The sequence below is a fragment of the Sebastes fasciatus genome, chromosome 9, assembly GCF_043250625.1.
Source record: "Sebastes fasciatus isolate fSebFas1 chromosome 9, fSebFas1.pri, whole genome shotgun sequence".
In the NCBI taxonomy this organism is placed as follows: Eukaryota; Metazoa; Chordata; class Actinopteri; order Perciformes; family Sebastidae; genus Sebastes; species Sebastes fasciatus.
This window is the reverse complement of record NC_133803.1, coordinates 17,371,027-17,387,984: the sequence shown is the minus strand read 5'-3', so window position 1 is coordinate 17,387,984 and position 16,958 is coordinate 17,371,027. Positions and strand designations below refer to the sequence as shown.

The 16,958-nt window shown below is 40.9% G+C and overlaps 1 protein-coding gene across 2 annotated transcripts in view; it reads right to left on the bottom strand.

Annotated features, from left to right (window-relative positions):
- The window catches only part of slc35f3b (solute carrier family 35 member F3b), a 68,034-nt gene that overhangs the window by 7,751 nt on the left and 43,325 nt on the right, over positions 1-16,958 (bottom strand). For both annotated transcript variants that reach the window (XM_074646348.1, XM_074646349.1), the window contains 2 exons: positions 8,881-9,223; positions 3,610-3,829 (listed from right to left, as the gene is read on the bottom strand). In XM_074646348.1, the coding sequence (XP_074502449.1) occupies positions 3,610-3,829; positions 8,881-9,223 (563 nt within the window). The remainder of the gene's footprint in view (positions 1-3,609; positions 3,830-8,880; positions 9,224-16,958) is intronic.

Here is a 16,958-nt window from a genome sequence, read left to right as displayed (position 1 = left end):
AGATTTAGGGCGGTTGTGAGTGTGTGAAAGAGAAAAAAAAAGGGGGAAAGCCATTCTGCAGAGTGCAGGCCGGCTGCAGATATGAAAGCATCTGAGGAGGAGTGCAGTGGGAGAAGGAGAGCGGGAGATACCTCATTTTCACAAAGCTAAACCCTCACTGCTCTGCTTCTCCGTCTTCATCCGGATAAAATCAGGGACAAACACGCACAGACACACACCAGGAAGCACGTTTGAATGACACAGTGATCACTGGTGGGAAATCACGCTGTCAAGCAGGTAACCAGCTCTCTGCAGTTGCAAATTCAGTCAGAGCAACACATCATATTTTCATTCCTTTGGAAGTTACACAGAGTTGTTGTCATTATGAGTGAAGAACACAATAGAGGACATACAGTACATAGACACCAGGAGTCAGGACACTTTACAATTCATATCCACACTTGACCATAAGCGCTTAGAAGAAACAGTGGACTTCTTTCTCTCCACCAAAGCAAAGATACACACAATAAGAAGCCTAAAGGCAAGTCAAGGTCATCTTGTTATCTTCAATATAGAGTGCTACAGGAGTCCTAAAACCTAGAAATGAGTTAGCATTTTAGCACTTCCGGTTCCCTCGTCTGAAAGTCAATGAGTTTTTAGAGAGATGCCTGAAATAAGGTCTGCGGTTAACACAAGCTGAAGAGATTTAAACGTTTTGTACTACGACATAAAATAGGTCAGTAAATACCCCACTCGTAAATTTTGAAGCCTTTACGTGTCTTAAAAAAGGCGGTTGCCAATAAGTGGCTAAATGAGATTACTAAACGTCATCATGCCGACTCGTCCGCCTTCACAGCCTCGTTGTGTATACTCACACGCATGCGATTGTGGTGTAGTTTATTTATAGCCTAACGTTAGCTTTTTACTTCTGGCGACTGCATTTACACTTCAAATATCATAAAAGTGGTGTTCATTTGTGAAGATTATCTTGCTGAACAAAATGTGTAAGTATCATAAATGTGTGTTTGCCACAGAGCTTATTTTCTGCAATAATCCAAAACCTAAAGGAAAAATCCCATTGGCTTTTTATCAAGGGAACCAGTGGATGGTCACAAGTTAAACCTGAGGAGTAGCGAGATCAGGAAAGAAGAACAAACATACCTCTGTAAAACAAAGCTATGATTTCTTTTTTTACTTGTCTTTAAACCTGACTTGGTTCTTGTGAAAAACAGCATACTTTTGCCTCTTTAGGGCTCTGAACATGATCAAATTGAGTCAGTCTGGGAAGGAAAAATCTGTCACTACTCATACTTTTTTTTCTTACTTTAAATAATTGCTCTGAATAAAGATATTGGAATCAGCCTCAAAAGTGCAGTACTGGTCAAGCTCTTATCTTAACTGAATTTATTCAGTTTGAGACTTTATTCAAGATAAAACGAGGATGATCAAACATTCAATTAAAAGATAATATCAGAACCAAAAGCTACAATGATAATATATGTAACCTTATGCAAGCAGACATAACAGCACATGTTGCAAAATGTAAATAATGGGAATTTTGTGTATTATTATTTGATTTGAAATTGTAGCAATTACTTTATGCAAATGACTTTCTTTTAACAATTGCTTGTTTTGTTTGTTCTTATGTTGTCTACTACAAGTGAACGTTGCCACAGGTGTGTAGCCTTGAGGGCAAATCATTGTTTTAATATCCACCTTGCTTTTTGTGACCTGTGCTTAACTCAGACTCTTATTTATTAAAGATGCAGCGGGGAACATTTTCCCTCAGGAAGTGATAAACTGTAGATAACAACACACATTTTTTCCTGCCATTTTACAAATAGATACAGTTTAAGAGAGGGTAACCTAGACAGAATATCATAAAGTCATATGTCATTGTAAAGCTTAGACTATAATCTATCCACCAGTCACATTGTCATGACACTGAGGTCAACAGAATTTGACCTTTGACCTCAATGCTGCAATAGGGCAAATTCTGAATGAGAGTGTCTTCCTGAGAGTTGTCACTCACAGGAAGTGACGACATAAATTACTGCTCAGTGTGTCCGAAAAGATACATACTACTGCTTATTCACACAAAAGTATGTTGAACTATTGATAGTGCACCTATGAAGTATGTAGTGCATAGTATGCGATTTAGCTGAGTTGTGTGTTTTCTTGATAAGGCATTTACTAAAAACCAATCAATCAATCAAAACTCTTTTACAGACACAGGGTCCAGATGAAAGGCATTACATATAGCCTAATACATTACATACAAAAGCATAATAAAAACTGGTTTAACTAGAATATAAATCAGTGTCCTACAAAGAGACAGCTGTATCAATGTCTCCACAGTCTGATAACGCCAAGAGGATTTCATTGTTAGAGTCATTAATCCGGCAAATAAATTTGTACATGAGCTTGTAGAGTATTGACTCCTGCAGCCGCAAACATTTCACTTGCACCACACCATCAAGGTCTCTTCAGCAATATTCTCCCAGCATCATTATAACATACTTGAAGTCTCTGTATGCTTGCTTTTCTGTAGTTTGACCACAAATGTGCAGTATAGAATGATGTACAATATGCTCTGAACAGAGACATCTTCACTCCATCTGTACGTGCGCTTAACTTATGTAAGAGCATGTTTGCTTGTGCATACATTATGCGGCATTGCCTATAAATATCTTCATCATTTGTTCTGTAATAAAATGTCCAATATCAGACAAGATAAAATCAGGACATTTGTCCTCTTTAGTTCTACAGATCAACACCCTTACTTGCATTTTATTTATTATCATGTTCCACACCATAGACAGAACATACAGTAAGGAGCTGCTGAAGACCAGCGCTAGATGGAGTCAGGACCACAAGGTTATCTGTGTACATGATAGTACCCAGTATTACAGGCTTTCAACTGCTTGGACAGATCATCAATATAAAGATTAAAAAGAACTGGGGACAAAATCCAACATTGTCTGACACCATTGCTAAGCGCAAATGTGGCTGAGACCCTATTGCCCCATTTTACTCTAATCGGAGTATAACTTGAGTTAAATAAACTAAAGCAGAAGGAATTAAGGAAAATGCTGGTCACGTTGCTGTGTGGTAACTTTAAGACAGCTGAATGTATAGTAAATTAATCTTTAAGGATTCATTAATGGGATTTTTGAGTGATATTATTTCCAGATCTAGTAAAATATGTTCATTTAAAAGAGAATAATCAAATGTTGTCCTGCTTATGCAAGTCGCTGATGGACATATGACGGAAGAGCCGAGGATCCACAGCGGGTGTGCAGATGGAGGAGCGTCTCACTAGTCAAGAGGACTGATTCCCTCACTCACAATCTTCATCACATCTTTCAGATAAGCTCTGTGATCACCACACTTCATTTAAAAGGGATAAAACACACTTCCCGTGAAGATGAACATTTGTTTTAGTTGATTTGGTTTGTTATTTTCTCAGAGCTATATGTTCTGAGTCATCTAAGCAGGTGTTCTGATGTTTTCATTCCTCTACTCTTCCTTGAAAAGTACCTAGGTTAAGCGCTTGTGCATACAGTATATCCTTCCATAGTGTGTAAAGGAAGTGCTTACAAACACACATACACAGGCAGATGTACTCACCCTGACCCCCATGAAGCGGTCTCTAAGTACAATCCAAGACAGCAGGAAGACGAAGGCCTTGTTACAACAGAAGAGTGCTGACACGTCTGTTGTGTTGATCTTCCTGAGGGCCTGCAGGTACAGGTAGTTGGTGAGGATCCACAGCAGGCCAAAGGGAGCTACCTTGGTGAAAAACACCTTGGGTGTGAGCCCGTCGTCCCCGAAAAACCTACAGCACTCCCTGTGCAGAGACATGATGCAGAGCACAGTGTTAGCATATTGAAAAATGTGGTGTAACTAATTTAAGTGTTGATAAATGTTGTCACGGTCTGGGACTTTCAATCAATATTTATGCAACACAAACAGCTCTGTCTGAACAAATGAGACCAGAGAGACTCTAATCAGTGATGAGTGTGTGAAGTAATTCCCGTATTAACAGTTGTCTAAATGAACATTGTATTGCAGTGCATGTGGGACCAAGAAAAATAAGTAAATATTTACGAATACAATCAGATCTGCCACAAGGCATTAAAGTTAAATATTTCTGAGCCGTCTCCATTAATGAAACTAAACTATTTATTTCCTCCTCAAGTTTTTTTTAAATGATTTGTCTTTGGCTCCAACATGTCAATATCTTATAGGGGCACAAATAACTGGTACTTATTTATAGAGCTGGAATGATTAATTGATTAGTTTATAACTATTAAACGCATCGCATTTGCCAACTATTTTGATAAATCAATTAATCGGTATGAGTCATTTAAAAAAAAAAAAAAAGTCAAATTTTCTGTTTCCAGCTTCTTAAATGTGAATATTTTCTGGTTTATTTACTCCTCTATGACAGTAAACTGAATATCTTTGAGTTGTGGACAAAACAAGACATTTGAGGACGTCATCTTGGGCTCCATTTTCTGACATTTTGTAGACCAAACAACTAATCGATTAATCGAGAATGAAAATAATCGTTAGTTCCAGCCCTACTTATGTATACAGTATGTTGAATATCTGTGGAAAGTTTGTGATGACTCAGTATATAATAAATCATATTCAGCTCAGTCTTATCGGACATACTTTGGAAGCAAAACTGAAACTGTTAAACGACGATGAAGAGTCTGGTGACATTTTGTTATCTAGAAGAAGTGATTCAACTTCAAGGGCTGTATGAAGCTGAGTCATACTATAGATGATTTTCAGTGGATATTGTCACTAAACTCCAGCTTAAGTCTGGATTTGTTCCCTCTCTAAAAGAGTATCTAACTACACAAGAAGCTGTAAGTCCTTAAATAAAAGCAGAGAGCCTAAAGCTATCAGCCTGACAGTCAATGTGTCTCACACTATGTAACCTGAGAGAGGAACCAAAGCACTATCTATCTGTATCAAAATACCTCATCCTGTTTTGAAATGCTCTACTCAATAAGGCGTTAAGTTGCATCACATTGCTGTGATGCCAAGACAAAACTACACCCCCCCTCCACTGAGTCAAAATATAACATTAGTGTATTTTGGAGATACTGGCATTTTGCCTTTGCTCTTAAGTTACACCGTTTACTCTGAATACTGCTGGCCTTGTGAAAGTGATGAAGCGGCAATAGCTGAGGAGTGACAGGTAGCACATTTGTCAGTGTCTTGCTGGATACCGAGGAGCAGCGTTATTATGAATCAGCTCCAGAGAGCTAAGTCAGCACTAAAAACACACCTCCTTTCATAAACAATCTGATTCAGTGACAATCACTTTAGAGTCTATCATCATTTCATTACAGACACTGGATACACCACCTTCAAATCCAAACCACTGACAGTTTGTGGTTTGTTTCCGCTAAACTGCTGCACTTGTGAGACCTGTAATCTGAATTGATTTTAGAAAGACTTCCAACTCTCTACAACTGAGCTGAGGAAGGTGTTGTTGTGGAAGCAGATTTTAAACAATCAAGCAGCTCATGAAGTCAACAGTTACACTTTAAAGGCACTGCATTTAAAATAAAAAGATTTATATCAAAATATATTCTATATGTTATTAAAAAATCCTAACTCAGGGTCGATCTCAGTGGGCACCCTCCGGGTCGGAAAAGTGAAGCCAATGCAAAAGTGCCTTAAAATTGCATTCTCTCTAATGGCCAGCAGGGGGCGACTCCTCTGGTTGCAAAAAGACGTCTGATTGTATAGAAGTCTACGAGAAAATGAGCCTACTTCTCACTTGATTTATTACCTCAGTAAAGTTGTAAACATGAGTTTATGGTCTCAATCGCTAGTTTCAAGTCTTCTTCAATACAGCATGATGCTCATTTAGTAAATTATGGCCCCATTTAGAGTCAAATACACCATAAAGCAGGGTATGCTTTAGGGCGTGGCTACCTTGTGATTGACAGGTCGCTACCATGGCGTTGTCTGGTCTGGGTGTTGTTTTTGTCTTACAACTTTAACCCTTTCACAGTGTGTTTTCAGTTCATGAAAGTTAATTATTACATTTTTGGTTGCCTGAAAATGTCTCATTCAGCATTCGGTTGTACTTAACTCCACCCTCTGGTGTCACTTCTGGTCGAAAAAAATGGCGACGGCTATAAACCAAGATGGCAATGGCCAAAAACCAAGATGACGACGGCCAAAATCCAGAACTCAAGGCTTCAAAACGACAGTCCACAAACCAATGGGTGATGTCACGGTGACTACGTCCACTTCTTATTTAAAGTCCATGGTCAGTTGGAGCTTTTAACAACATCTTGCCAGTTAAGCAACTCAACTGAGCAAGCTCCAAGCCTGCAATATTGAGAGCTAAGAAAAAAAGCTAGTAAGTGGACCTTAAGTTAATATCACCCAAAGTCAAGAATGACATTTAATGCTTTACTCATCCACAGTAATTGTTATTTTAGGATTGCTGCTGTCCAGTGAAAAACTCTAACAAGCAAATCTTTCAGGAACTAAGAAAAAACATCCTTGCTTTCACCCTGACAACTTTTAAAATGTGTTTCATAATAACCACGCAGAGTCAAACCCTCTTAAACTACAGTAAAGAGAATCCTGAACCCCTCATATTGAAGTCAAAGAATGTGCAGATTTTATGAGGTGAATCATATTTATGTCTGTGGCAGTTGCAATATGTCAAGTAAATCTCAAAAGGTGATGCAGAGATAAAGTGTAATGAAGAGCTTCTGCCTCATACAGTGAGAATCCTCTCCACTCATATCTATGAGGAGAGACGCCAGCTATTATTAATGACAGGTCTTTGCCTCTATTTGGTCTCTGATTTATATAAAGAGACAGGACAGCTATTACAGATGTCAACTCTTGGTCGCTGCAATTTGAATGAACACAAAGGAAACAGGTTGTTTGATATTCTATTCGCAGCACTTCAGCTCCGGCCGACGAGTGGGAGCCCCAGAACCTTGTGTAAGCCCTCCAAAAGGAAGAGCTACATCTGAGAGGTGCATCAGAAATACAGAGCCAAACCCTCCCCCATATACTTCCACCCTTTTTGTTTCTTTGTGCTAAAGTAGCACAGGAGGTAGCAGAGATAAGACTTTTGTCTAAAGACCATAATGAATGGACTGTTTCAAGTGTGAAAGCACCTCTAACACACGTAGGATTACCTTCTTTTTGTTTGCTGCAGCAGCATAACTAAAGATGGTATAGGGCTATTTTTGGAAATCAAATATGAACAGAGAGTGATTGTGCATAACTAACGAGGCAGCAAACATGGAAGGTAAACAACTCTGTTCATTCAGTGAGATGATCAATTATGAGCTGGCTTGTCTTGCGTTCCTTTTTGGGGATCTCGACCCCGGCTTTGGAACCACTGCATTCATATATGTACCGCAAGGCTTTTCAACAATCTCCGCAGGATGGGCCTGAGCATTTCAGCTGTAGGTTTTATCTCTACAAAGAAGAATAGTGAGACTATTTGTTATGAACTTTCCACAAAATGATTTCTAATTACTGCATTGCATTGTCCACTGAGGCTGCTGCTGCTGATGGGAAGACTGCTTTCTTTTCTATGATGTGAAATTAAAGTCAGTGCATCATCGATGAGAGTAGAAAAGAAAACAATTCCCTTTGACTGTAGTTGACTTCACATGCACGATTGATATATTTTCTGTTAGTCATTTCTGTTGTAGCTGCAGAAGAAATATTTGTGTGTTGTGTGTATTTGGCTTGTTAGCCATGACAATAAGATAAACACACTTTTAGCAATGAAACTTCTTTTTATTTAAGTGTTTGAGGGTGGATAGGATGCACTGTTAAAGGTGCTCTATACATTATCCAGAGCATTAATATAGCAGCAAACAACTATTTGCTATAAAGATATAGAGGAGTAATGTCTACCTGAGCAGAGAATGAAGTAGAACACTGAATAAGACATTTTTAGGTGACCAAAAAGGTTTTAATTGTGTTGTTTAAATAAATGTTTACAATGTTTACTGAGGTAATAAATCAAGTGAGAATTAGGGTCATTTTCTCATAGACTTCTATACAATCAGACTTCTTTTTGCAACCAGAGGAGTCGCCCCCTGCTGGCTTTTAGAGAAAATGCAAATTTAAGGCTCCTCCGCATTGGCTTCATTTTTCAGACCCAGAGGTTGCCCACTGGTTGAGAGCTGTGCAGAGGCAATATAAATGCTCCCAATTTCACATTTAGCACCTTTAAGTAGACCCCTTTCGATGAAATTCATGTTACTCTCCCCCCTAAAAATGGTACATTGATGCATTGTCAGCATTATTACAGTAAAACATTGTTCAGGGAACTGAGATACAGTTGTGATGTTGCATTTGATTGCTTTTGATCCCATTCTAAATTTTGAGCTCCACATGAAATATCTGGTTCAGTCTTGTTTTTCCAACTAAGGAACATTGCGAAAACCAGACCCTTACTTGAAGATTTGGAAAAAGTCAGCCATGCTTTTATTACGTCACATCTCGACTACCGTAACACTTTGTTCATCTCGACTCCAAGTGGTCCAGGAACTCTGCAGCGAGGCTTTTTGACAAAACAAAAACCTCTTTAGCTTCTCTCCACTGACCCCTGTGAGTTTTAAGATTGATTTTTTAATTTTACTTTTAGCTGTTGAGACCTCTGACCACTGGCAGGAGCCTCCTGTCTTCAGAGCGGGGACATCTGGCTGCTCCAAGGTCAAGGAAGGTGTTTGTGCTTTTGCTGTTGTTGCTCCTTGACCCTGGAACAGCCTCCCGCAACGTCTAAGAGAAGCCAAATCAAAAGGTAGGTTATACACTTTTTTCTCTCCTTGCTTTATATGTTATCTCTATTTAAAAAGTGATATGTTCGTAATGTTTACTTCTCACCTGAATCTCTGTCTGGGCGTCTGCCTCTCTGGACTCTTGCACAGGTGGCCGATGTAGTAGAGGGGGAAGAAGAGGCTGTTCCAGGAGGTGGCGAACCAGGTAAGGGTGAAGGGGGCGTCAAACTGCTTGAAGGTCAGCTTGGCCAGCTGTGTGGAGCCCGCCCAGGAGGAGCACACGCACATAACCATGGCTACTCCCCACAGGGCCTTCTGCACCTGTACGGTTGTTACTCTGATGCAGCAGTGGAGCCGCCGTTTGTTGGTGCTGGACTCCGCTCCGGCCGCAGCACTAGCCGTCTGTGCATCTGTGGGGCCCACCACATTCTCCCTGATGCGGTCTTCTCCTGCAGATGAACACATACATGTAAGATTGACAGCTAAACACACTGATACTGCAAATTTGTGCTATGATCAGGAATATTTGTTTCAATATTTCAAGCACACTTTTAACTAAAAACAGACACCCGACTCGACTGTTATCAGGCCATTAAATAGGCGTTATTAGTCACTATAAGCATAGATGTGAGTCAATAGGGGCATATTACACCTACTATTTTGCAAAAGTGAGAGTAAAACTTAAAAGCAACACGTAAAACTGAATGAAACGTTACGTTTTGAACACAAACAAAAAGGCTTCTTTAGGTTTAGGCAAAAAAACTACAACTTTCGGTTAAGGCAAAAAAAAGCCCACGTGGTTAAGTTTAAGGAAAAATATCTGTGTTTTGGGTTAAAGTAAGTACAAACACAACTACACATTGTTGGTTTCACACAGGATGTAAACCCCAGTCCCCTGGGTTTTGTGTCTCGTCCATCGTCCCAACCTCCATCACATATAGAGTTTCATGCCATACTACAGCGCCTGACTTCCACTTCTGCTCCTGTCATAATTACTGCAGTCGCTAGAGGTCGCTGTCATGCTCTTTTATACCTTCTTTTGGTGATCTACCATGTGAATAGATGATAAAACCTACTAGTGGGTGTAGTAGGCCCCTATTGACCCACATCTATGGGGCTTATAGCGACTGATAACGCCTATTTCATAGCATGACAACAGTCTAATCGGCTGAAACAGAAATATATTATTTATCTATGTAATTACTATATTTCTACAAGTTCTGATGTCATTTAGAAAATATAGTTTAGCATTATACATGTACATATACTAATTATTTGATTATCTTTTGCTGTAAATCTGAACTAAGAGCTTATATAGGACACTCTTTTTCTCTGTGTGAATGACTTCAGGTCACCCATGTCTTGCCATCTTCTTCCAGCTAAAGATAGCTTCTTTCACAGTTTAATTGAACTTGAAGGTAATCAATCAGACATCTGAGTTAAAAATGTGGTGATCGAGTGTGACAGGCTGCAGCCAAACAGAGGACAAAAGAGGGCAGATCTGATATCCAATCCAAGGCGACCTGTTCTCCACCTCGTGAGTTACAATGACATGTGTGTGTGTGTGTGTGTGTGTGTGTGTTTGCCCGAACGCCCTGAGACCCACACAGCACTGCTTAACTTTGCCATTGCTCCCGTCAGAACCTGATAGCCTCCGTACTTCTTCAATAATGTGTGAATTGAGGCAAAGTGTTGACGTGCTGTTTCTTGTCCCACTCTCACCCTCTCTGTGCTTCAAAACTGATGTTGACTTACCAAGGTCATGTTGTTTGTTACCTCGACTCACTGAAGTTACTTTGTTTACTGTCTCCTCTAAACAATTCAGTTATGGCTGTATAATCGTGTGCGGAAGCATAAAAGCTCAGAAGCTCAAACAGCAACATAACAAGAGATATATTATTCACACAGCAGATCTTCATTCACTCAGCCTCCCTTTATCTCTCAGTGACATTGTGAACAAGAACACCAACAGTAGAGTAAATAAATCATTTTACTTGTATTTGAGCCAAACAAAGCCTTTAGCTACAGTATACTTTCACCACATAGAACAAAACTACAATCACAACTTTACTATTAGGGCAGTGAGGGGACACTCAGCAGTGTTGTAGACAATACCACCTAATCCAAGACCAAGTCATGACCAAGACCAGAGTGTATCGAGAGACTGAGACAAGAACAAGACTTGCACAGACAATTTAGTGATATCTCCGCAGTTGTAGTCTTGAAATAAAATTCCTCAAGTCCTCTTTGTCCGAGACCGAGACAAGACCGAGTAAAAAATGTGGTCCATTCCGAGACAAGGTCGAGACTTTCAAAAAGTGGTCTTGAGACCGGTCTCAAGAAACAAGATCGATCTTGAGTACTACAACACTGCCACATAGTAAACAACCCTGTATCAGCTCTGTTTCATAACAGCTTGTAATATATGCACCATGCATCTTCTGTAGCGTCCTGCCCTCCAACATGTTAAAACTGAAGGGATCTCCCTAATGGTGCTTCCAGAGGTAATGATGTGCCCCAGGGAGTCTTTTGCAGATTCATCTGCACTGTACTGGAATACAGAACGCACTTCAAACGGCCGCAGCGAGCCAAACATAAATCTAACTTAAGTTGGGGTTACGTTGTGAAAATTATTATTGTACGGCATCAACGGGACTCTATCATATAATCTCAGTTGTCCTGCGTCAGTTCATTGCCATATACGTAACATTGATGACACTGCCTGACTTCATGTTAATGTGATCAGTCAAAGGGACACCTATCGTCTCATATATGCAGCTTGCTACATATATTACAAAGAGCCGTATACGAGGGCATCCATCATGCTCGACGAGACGACTCATTCTTCCCGGAAGAGCTGCCTCTGACCTTGCCAGGTGGTCTCATCGTATCGCAGATTAACATCCCTGATGACTATCGCCTCCCATGCTAATGCCCCGGCTTCCCCACGCTCTCTGCTGAATGCACAAGAGATTCTTATTTCTGTTTATCTGCTGTGAAGATGTGATGCAATTAAGATGAAATTATGCCGCATTATTTGGGGATCCTGAACAATGCTGCCTGCTCCCGGAAAAAGAAAAAAACACTTGACAGATCCGACAGTACTGAGGCAAATTTGGCAGCAATGAAAGATGATTCAAGATCATTGTCTGTTCTTGCAATGAACTGATGAATCAGCAAAGACCAAAAAAAAAAAAAAAAGAAGAGACAGGCACACGTGGATGTCTGTCAAAGTCTTGGGCACAAGGGTGAGAATTAAGTTTCTCTATTCTGAGCTCCAAGCCTCTTTGTCTTCTTCTGAAGGTCATCTCTTGTTTACGGCGCCCAGTGTTTGTCCTTCCTGGGCCTCCATCCCACATCCCGTGGCCCTGGCCGCTGCTCTGTACTGCAGCACAGTTTAATCTTCCAAATGCAGTGATGGGCCAAACCAATCAGCCCCCAGAGAGGCACTGGCGCCCAGCTAAGCATATCCCTCTCTGACGCATGTGATCACACTTTGTGAAGTGTCATGACAACATCAAGTGTCCTGTCACGGTCTTCAATTAAGCTGTTACCGTAACACTAATACGCTAAGTGAAACACAGTTGTATAAATTATTAATTAAAGCGTGTATGATTTAATGCTGAGGCATCAATGTATACTCATTTGTTCCGCACTAACTTGAAGGCAATGCACTTCTCTCTTAAGCCTGACGGTGACTAATGATACTGTATCAACCTTGACTGCCGGTGATGAACAATATGGAGCATTGCTGAACTCATCAGAGTGAAAGAGCTCGGTCAGTAGAGTGGCTGAGTGGCTGAGTGAGATAGAAGCTAATGACATTTGAAGCCATTATTACCATGACTGAAACGCCCAGAAAGAGTCTCCTTCTGTAGCTGCTAAACGATTAACTGAAAGCCCTTAACCATGTCAGTTAGTAATCAGATGTTAACTGTCAAGGTCGGACATGACTGCAGTAAAAAAAATACCCTGCAGTGCAATGTTTGGTGGATTTAGGGGGTGTCGCTGTACCGGTATTGACGATAACTGTAATATTTAAAAATTAAATATTGATATTGTCTTAAAAATACAACATAAATACAAAATCCAGCACCTCTTAAATCTTTTTATATACAACGTTTTGGTTACAGACTCTCTCTCCACCTCCTCGTATGTTGAGTAGTGAAAAAGAAAAAAAGACAAAACACAATAAACAAAGTTAAAGATGAATTTCCCTGATAGCATTATTATAAATATTTCCTATAGATATCGCGATAATATCGTTATCGTGAATTCTTTCGGCCTCGATAATCGTGTAGTGAAACTCTGATATTGTGAAAGCCCTAGTTTGATTATATATTTATAATATCTCATAATTAATCTCAGCCTTTTTTCATACTAGATTAGGTGTATAGTTGCAGATTACCCGTCTTATCAAAGATGCTTAATTTAACACTCGATGAAAATATCTCCCCTCATTCAACACATTCTGTGTCCAAATGTGCTTAACTGAACCTAACAGGCATCTGTGAAATCACTGGAGACAGGAAGAAAGCGTCTGGCATCCTTGTAGGGCCGGCTTTGGATCCACTCTGACAGCTGTATATATCTTCTCCTACTCAAACGCATCCATCCCAACCACTCAGGCATACTATAACACCATGGAATTCAATATGCACAGGTGCAGATGGTCTCAAGAGGAGAGAAAGTGTTATAAGAAGATTTTACTATGACACTTAAAGCATTTATTGACAGAGAAGGGTAATATTTCAGCACTGCTGGGTCTTTATCACAGCAAAGTGTCCAATACATTTCTCCCTAATTAACATTTTAGGAGAAAAATCCACTTGTTCTGTGCGACATCTCTCCAACTGTGTGAAAATCTGTTGACGGATCAGTCTCTTTACCACTAAAGGCACGCAAATCAATCTTTAGTTTATATGCTCATTTGTCTGCCACTAGTGTTTTAGTACACTGAGCACCTCATAGGGAGGGTATTGAATGTACTTCCTACATCCAGTAAGGTTGAAGCACTCTGATTTGATTCATCAGGCCAGTTTTCCAGTTCTCCATGCTTCCCTGCTTCCCGACCAGCTTCATTCCCGCTCCCGCTCTCCTCCCTCCCCCTGCAGACTCTGCAGTGCAGATCTCTCCTGCTGATAGCTGCAAATCCCAAACGTGCCAGCAGAGCCCTGCCTGACTGCGTGCTCTCACACTTCACAGTGCCTGGCCATGACAGGCCGAGAAAGAGAAAGCCCAGCTTCTGTCCCGCTGTAGCTCCCTGAACGGGCCACCGCCCACGCCATCCATCGCCCTCTCTGCCGCCCTGCTACTCCCAGAGACGGAGATCCAAGCAGGCAGCGGTGACGATAGTCTTGGCTAGGTTCACCAGGGTGGCCGTACAACTGTCGGGAGGGCTTCAACCGGGACCTCAAGTTGGAGACACCGAGGTAAGAGAGGTTTGTCTGTTTGGTTGTTTGGCGACACCTCTGTGGGAGTGAGAGTGCACTGCAGTGCTCTGCCTCAGTGATTCAAGAGGGTAAACAGATCAATCACTGATACACACTTCAGAGAAACTCTTCTCCTTGTCTTACTGTCTCTTGGGTCTCTGCTTGGTGAGGAATATGAATTGACTGGTGCAACTTACTCGTTCTGTCATGAACCATTATACCATATACAGTATATAACATCAACCTTACCTTTGGGTGTAATAATCTTCTTAAGAGCTTCTGCGCACAAATGTAAGATTTAAGAGCAAAATGCTCGTTCATCTTTGGCTGTCACACAACATCAATCATTGCATCAGTGCCCTTAATATAAATAAACCCTTCAATCGCATGTGGACCAATTCGAGTTGTCATTTCTGACATGTCAAAGTGTGAGCCTTACACTCTGTACTTGTTTAAAAAGTAAGAACATTTCTGGAAATTTGTAAGAACTATAAACTACAAGTGTCACAGAGGGATGGTAGTTTTATCGTGGCAGGTCAGACAGACAGACAGACAGCTGTCACTGTTTTTGTAATCTCTAAGTCTGACAGACAGTGGGAGTCTGTGATACTTGGCTGTGACAGCTTGGTTAGGCCAGGCTGACAGTCAGAGGCCTTTCAACACACCAGAGCAGTCTCATCTGACAAGCCTGTCTCGCTAAATAACACAACAGAGAGTCAGGCGGCAAACACACCCTGCTGCGTCGACCGGCTGATAGGTGGGACCACATGGGCTCAGGGGACAAAGGCCCAGGAGGGCAGACAAGGACGGGACGACTGTCACCGATCCCGCTCTCCTTAATTCCCGACCGGTTTCTCCTTCAACCTCAAAGGACGTCGGAGCAACTTCCTCGCCGAGTTGCAAACTTGTTGTTTGTCACTGCCCTGACCTGCCCAGCTGGTTCAACAGATGCTCGCGATACAGGTCAATGCTGCGGCCCTCTGATGCCTCATTGGTTAGTGACACAACAAAACACTGGTGCAAGCAGGCCAGTGTGTGTTTGTGTGTGTCCGTGCACTGTGTGATACAGCAGAGCAATATGCAATTACTCATATTTGTCAGCGGGTACATGTGCCCAACAGTACATCCCCCTTTGCTGAAGCATCCCTCCCTTTCTTGCAGTCCCTTACAACAGTGACTAAAGTGTGATGGACCTGCAGTTTAACAGACTGGCAAGAGTCCCAGCACTTTACACGACAAATCAATATTTAAAAGATTGGCCACAGCGTTCCTGTTGAAGTAATGGATAGGCAACCACCGCAGGTGTACACTGAGTGTCTGCCCAAACAGCGGTTTTACTCCCTCCCTGCACCCCAAGGCCATACATAAACCTTACGTAGGACTTACATGAACCTGACTTTGGACTTCACTATTTTTACATACGTTTCGACTTTCCCATTACGTCACTGCTGTAAAATGACCTCTACAGTTTGATGACTGTTAGTTTTTTAATGGCATCCAAAAAAAGGAAGTTTATCAAACAAGATTTGGATGGAGTGAACTGCCAACTAACTCAGTTTTACAGATTAAATGCAACGAAGCACACAGCACAAATTTTTGCTGACACTATTTTCGGGCTGGTCACAATTACAACAACTGCTGTAGGGAAGGTGGAAATATTTTGTTATTTCAGCTTTGTAATAATTAGCCTTCTAGGTACACAACAACTGTACCATCTGGTCTACTGGCTGCATTAGACATTTATACCCTTTTCCCACCAAAATTCGTGCATAATATGCATTCTTTTTAAACACAGTAAAGCCAGATAGACTCCTTTCCCATTGTCAGTAGACCCTAACCCTAGCCTTTCTGTTTTTTTCCAGGTGTGTCACGTTCAACATCACAAACAAGCCGAAAAACACGGTTAGTATGTAAACAGTGAAAATATTACGGTAGTTAGCCTACTTCTTTTTATATCTGTTACTTATTCAGTCTCTCTTTCAAACTCTCAGGCCAGAGTTTGTGATTGTTGGAACAGTGGGAAAACAACGATCAGTGAGGTAAAATTACTGTTTGGGTCAATGGAGTCTGGAGCTTTGAGGAGCGCATGTAACGGTTGTTTCTTTTCACATCTAACTCGGTTTATTTTGACCAAACTGCCGAGTTTAAATGAAGTGTGTTTCAGTGATCAGCGAGGTAAAATGACTGTTGTCTCACTGGAGTCTGGTGGCTTTGAGGAGAGCATATTAATTGTATGTTTTGTACATAAATAAATTATAATAATTTTCCAAATCTCTGTTGATTTTATTTATTATATATAATAATAATAATAATAATAATATATATATGCTATATATATATATATATATTCTTCGCGCCCATCATGTTTCCATCACTGCTGATTGGAGCTGTAGCCGATAAATACCTTCTGCAGAGTCATTTGTCCCGGGAATGAATGCTGATTGTAACCTTTCCCACTGAAGACAAAAGCCAGATATTAGTTGGTGTTTTTGTCCAGTGGGAAAGGGGCTTTAGAGAGGATAGGTAGCCGTCCTGCACCCTGAAGAAAGCTTTCGGATCAACTCCCTCAATTTAGGATTAGAGCTCAGAGCTTCCTCTTTACATATTTTTGCAGAGGATTTTGCTCAAAGATGAAACACTACGACTCCGTTACAGAAGGCATTTTCTTATATGACATACAAATGAGATATGCAGCAAGGAAGCCGTGGCAGCGAACCTCAAATGAACTTATACAATGAATCAATAGCCCTTA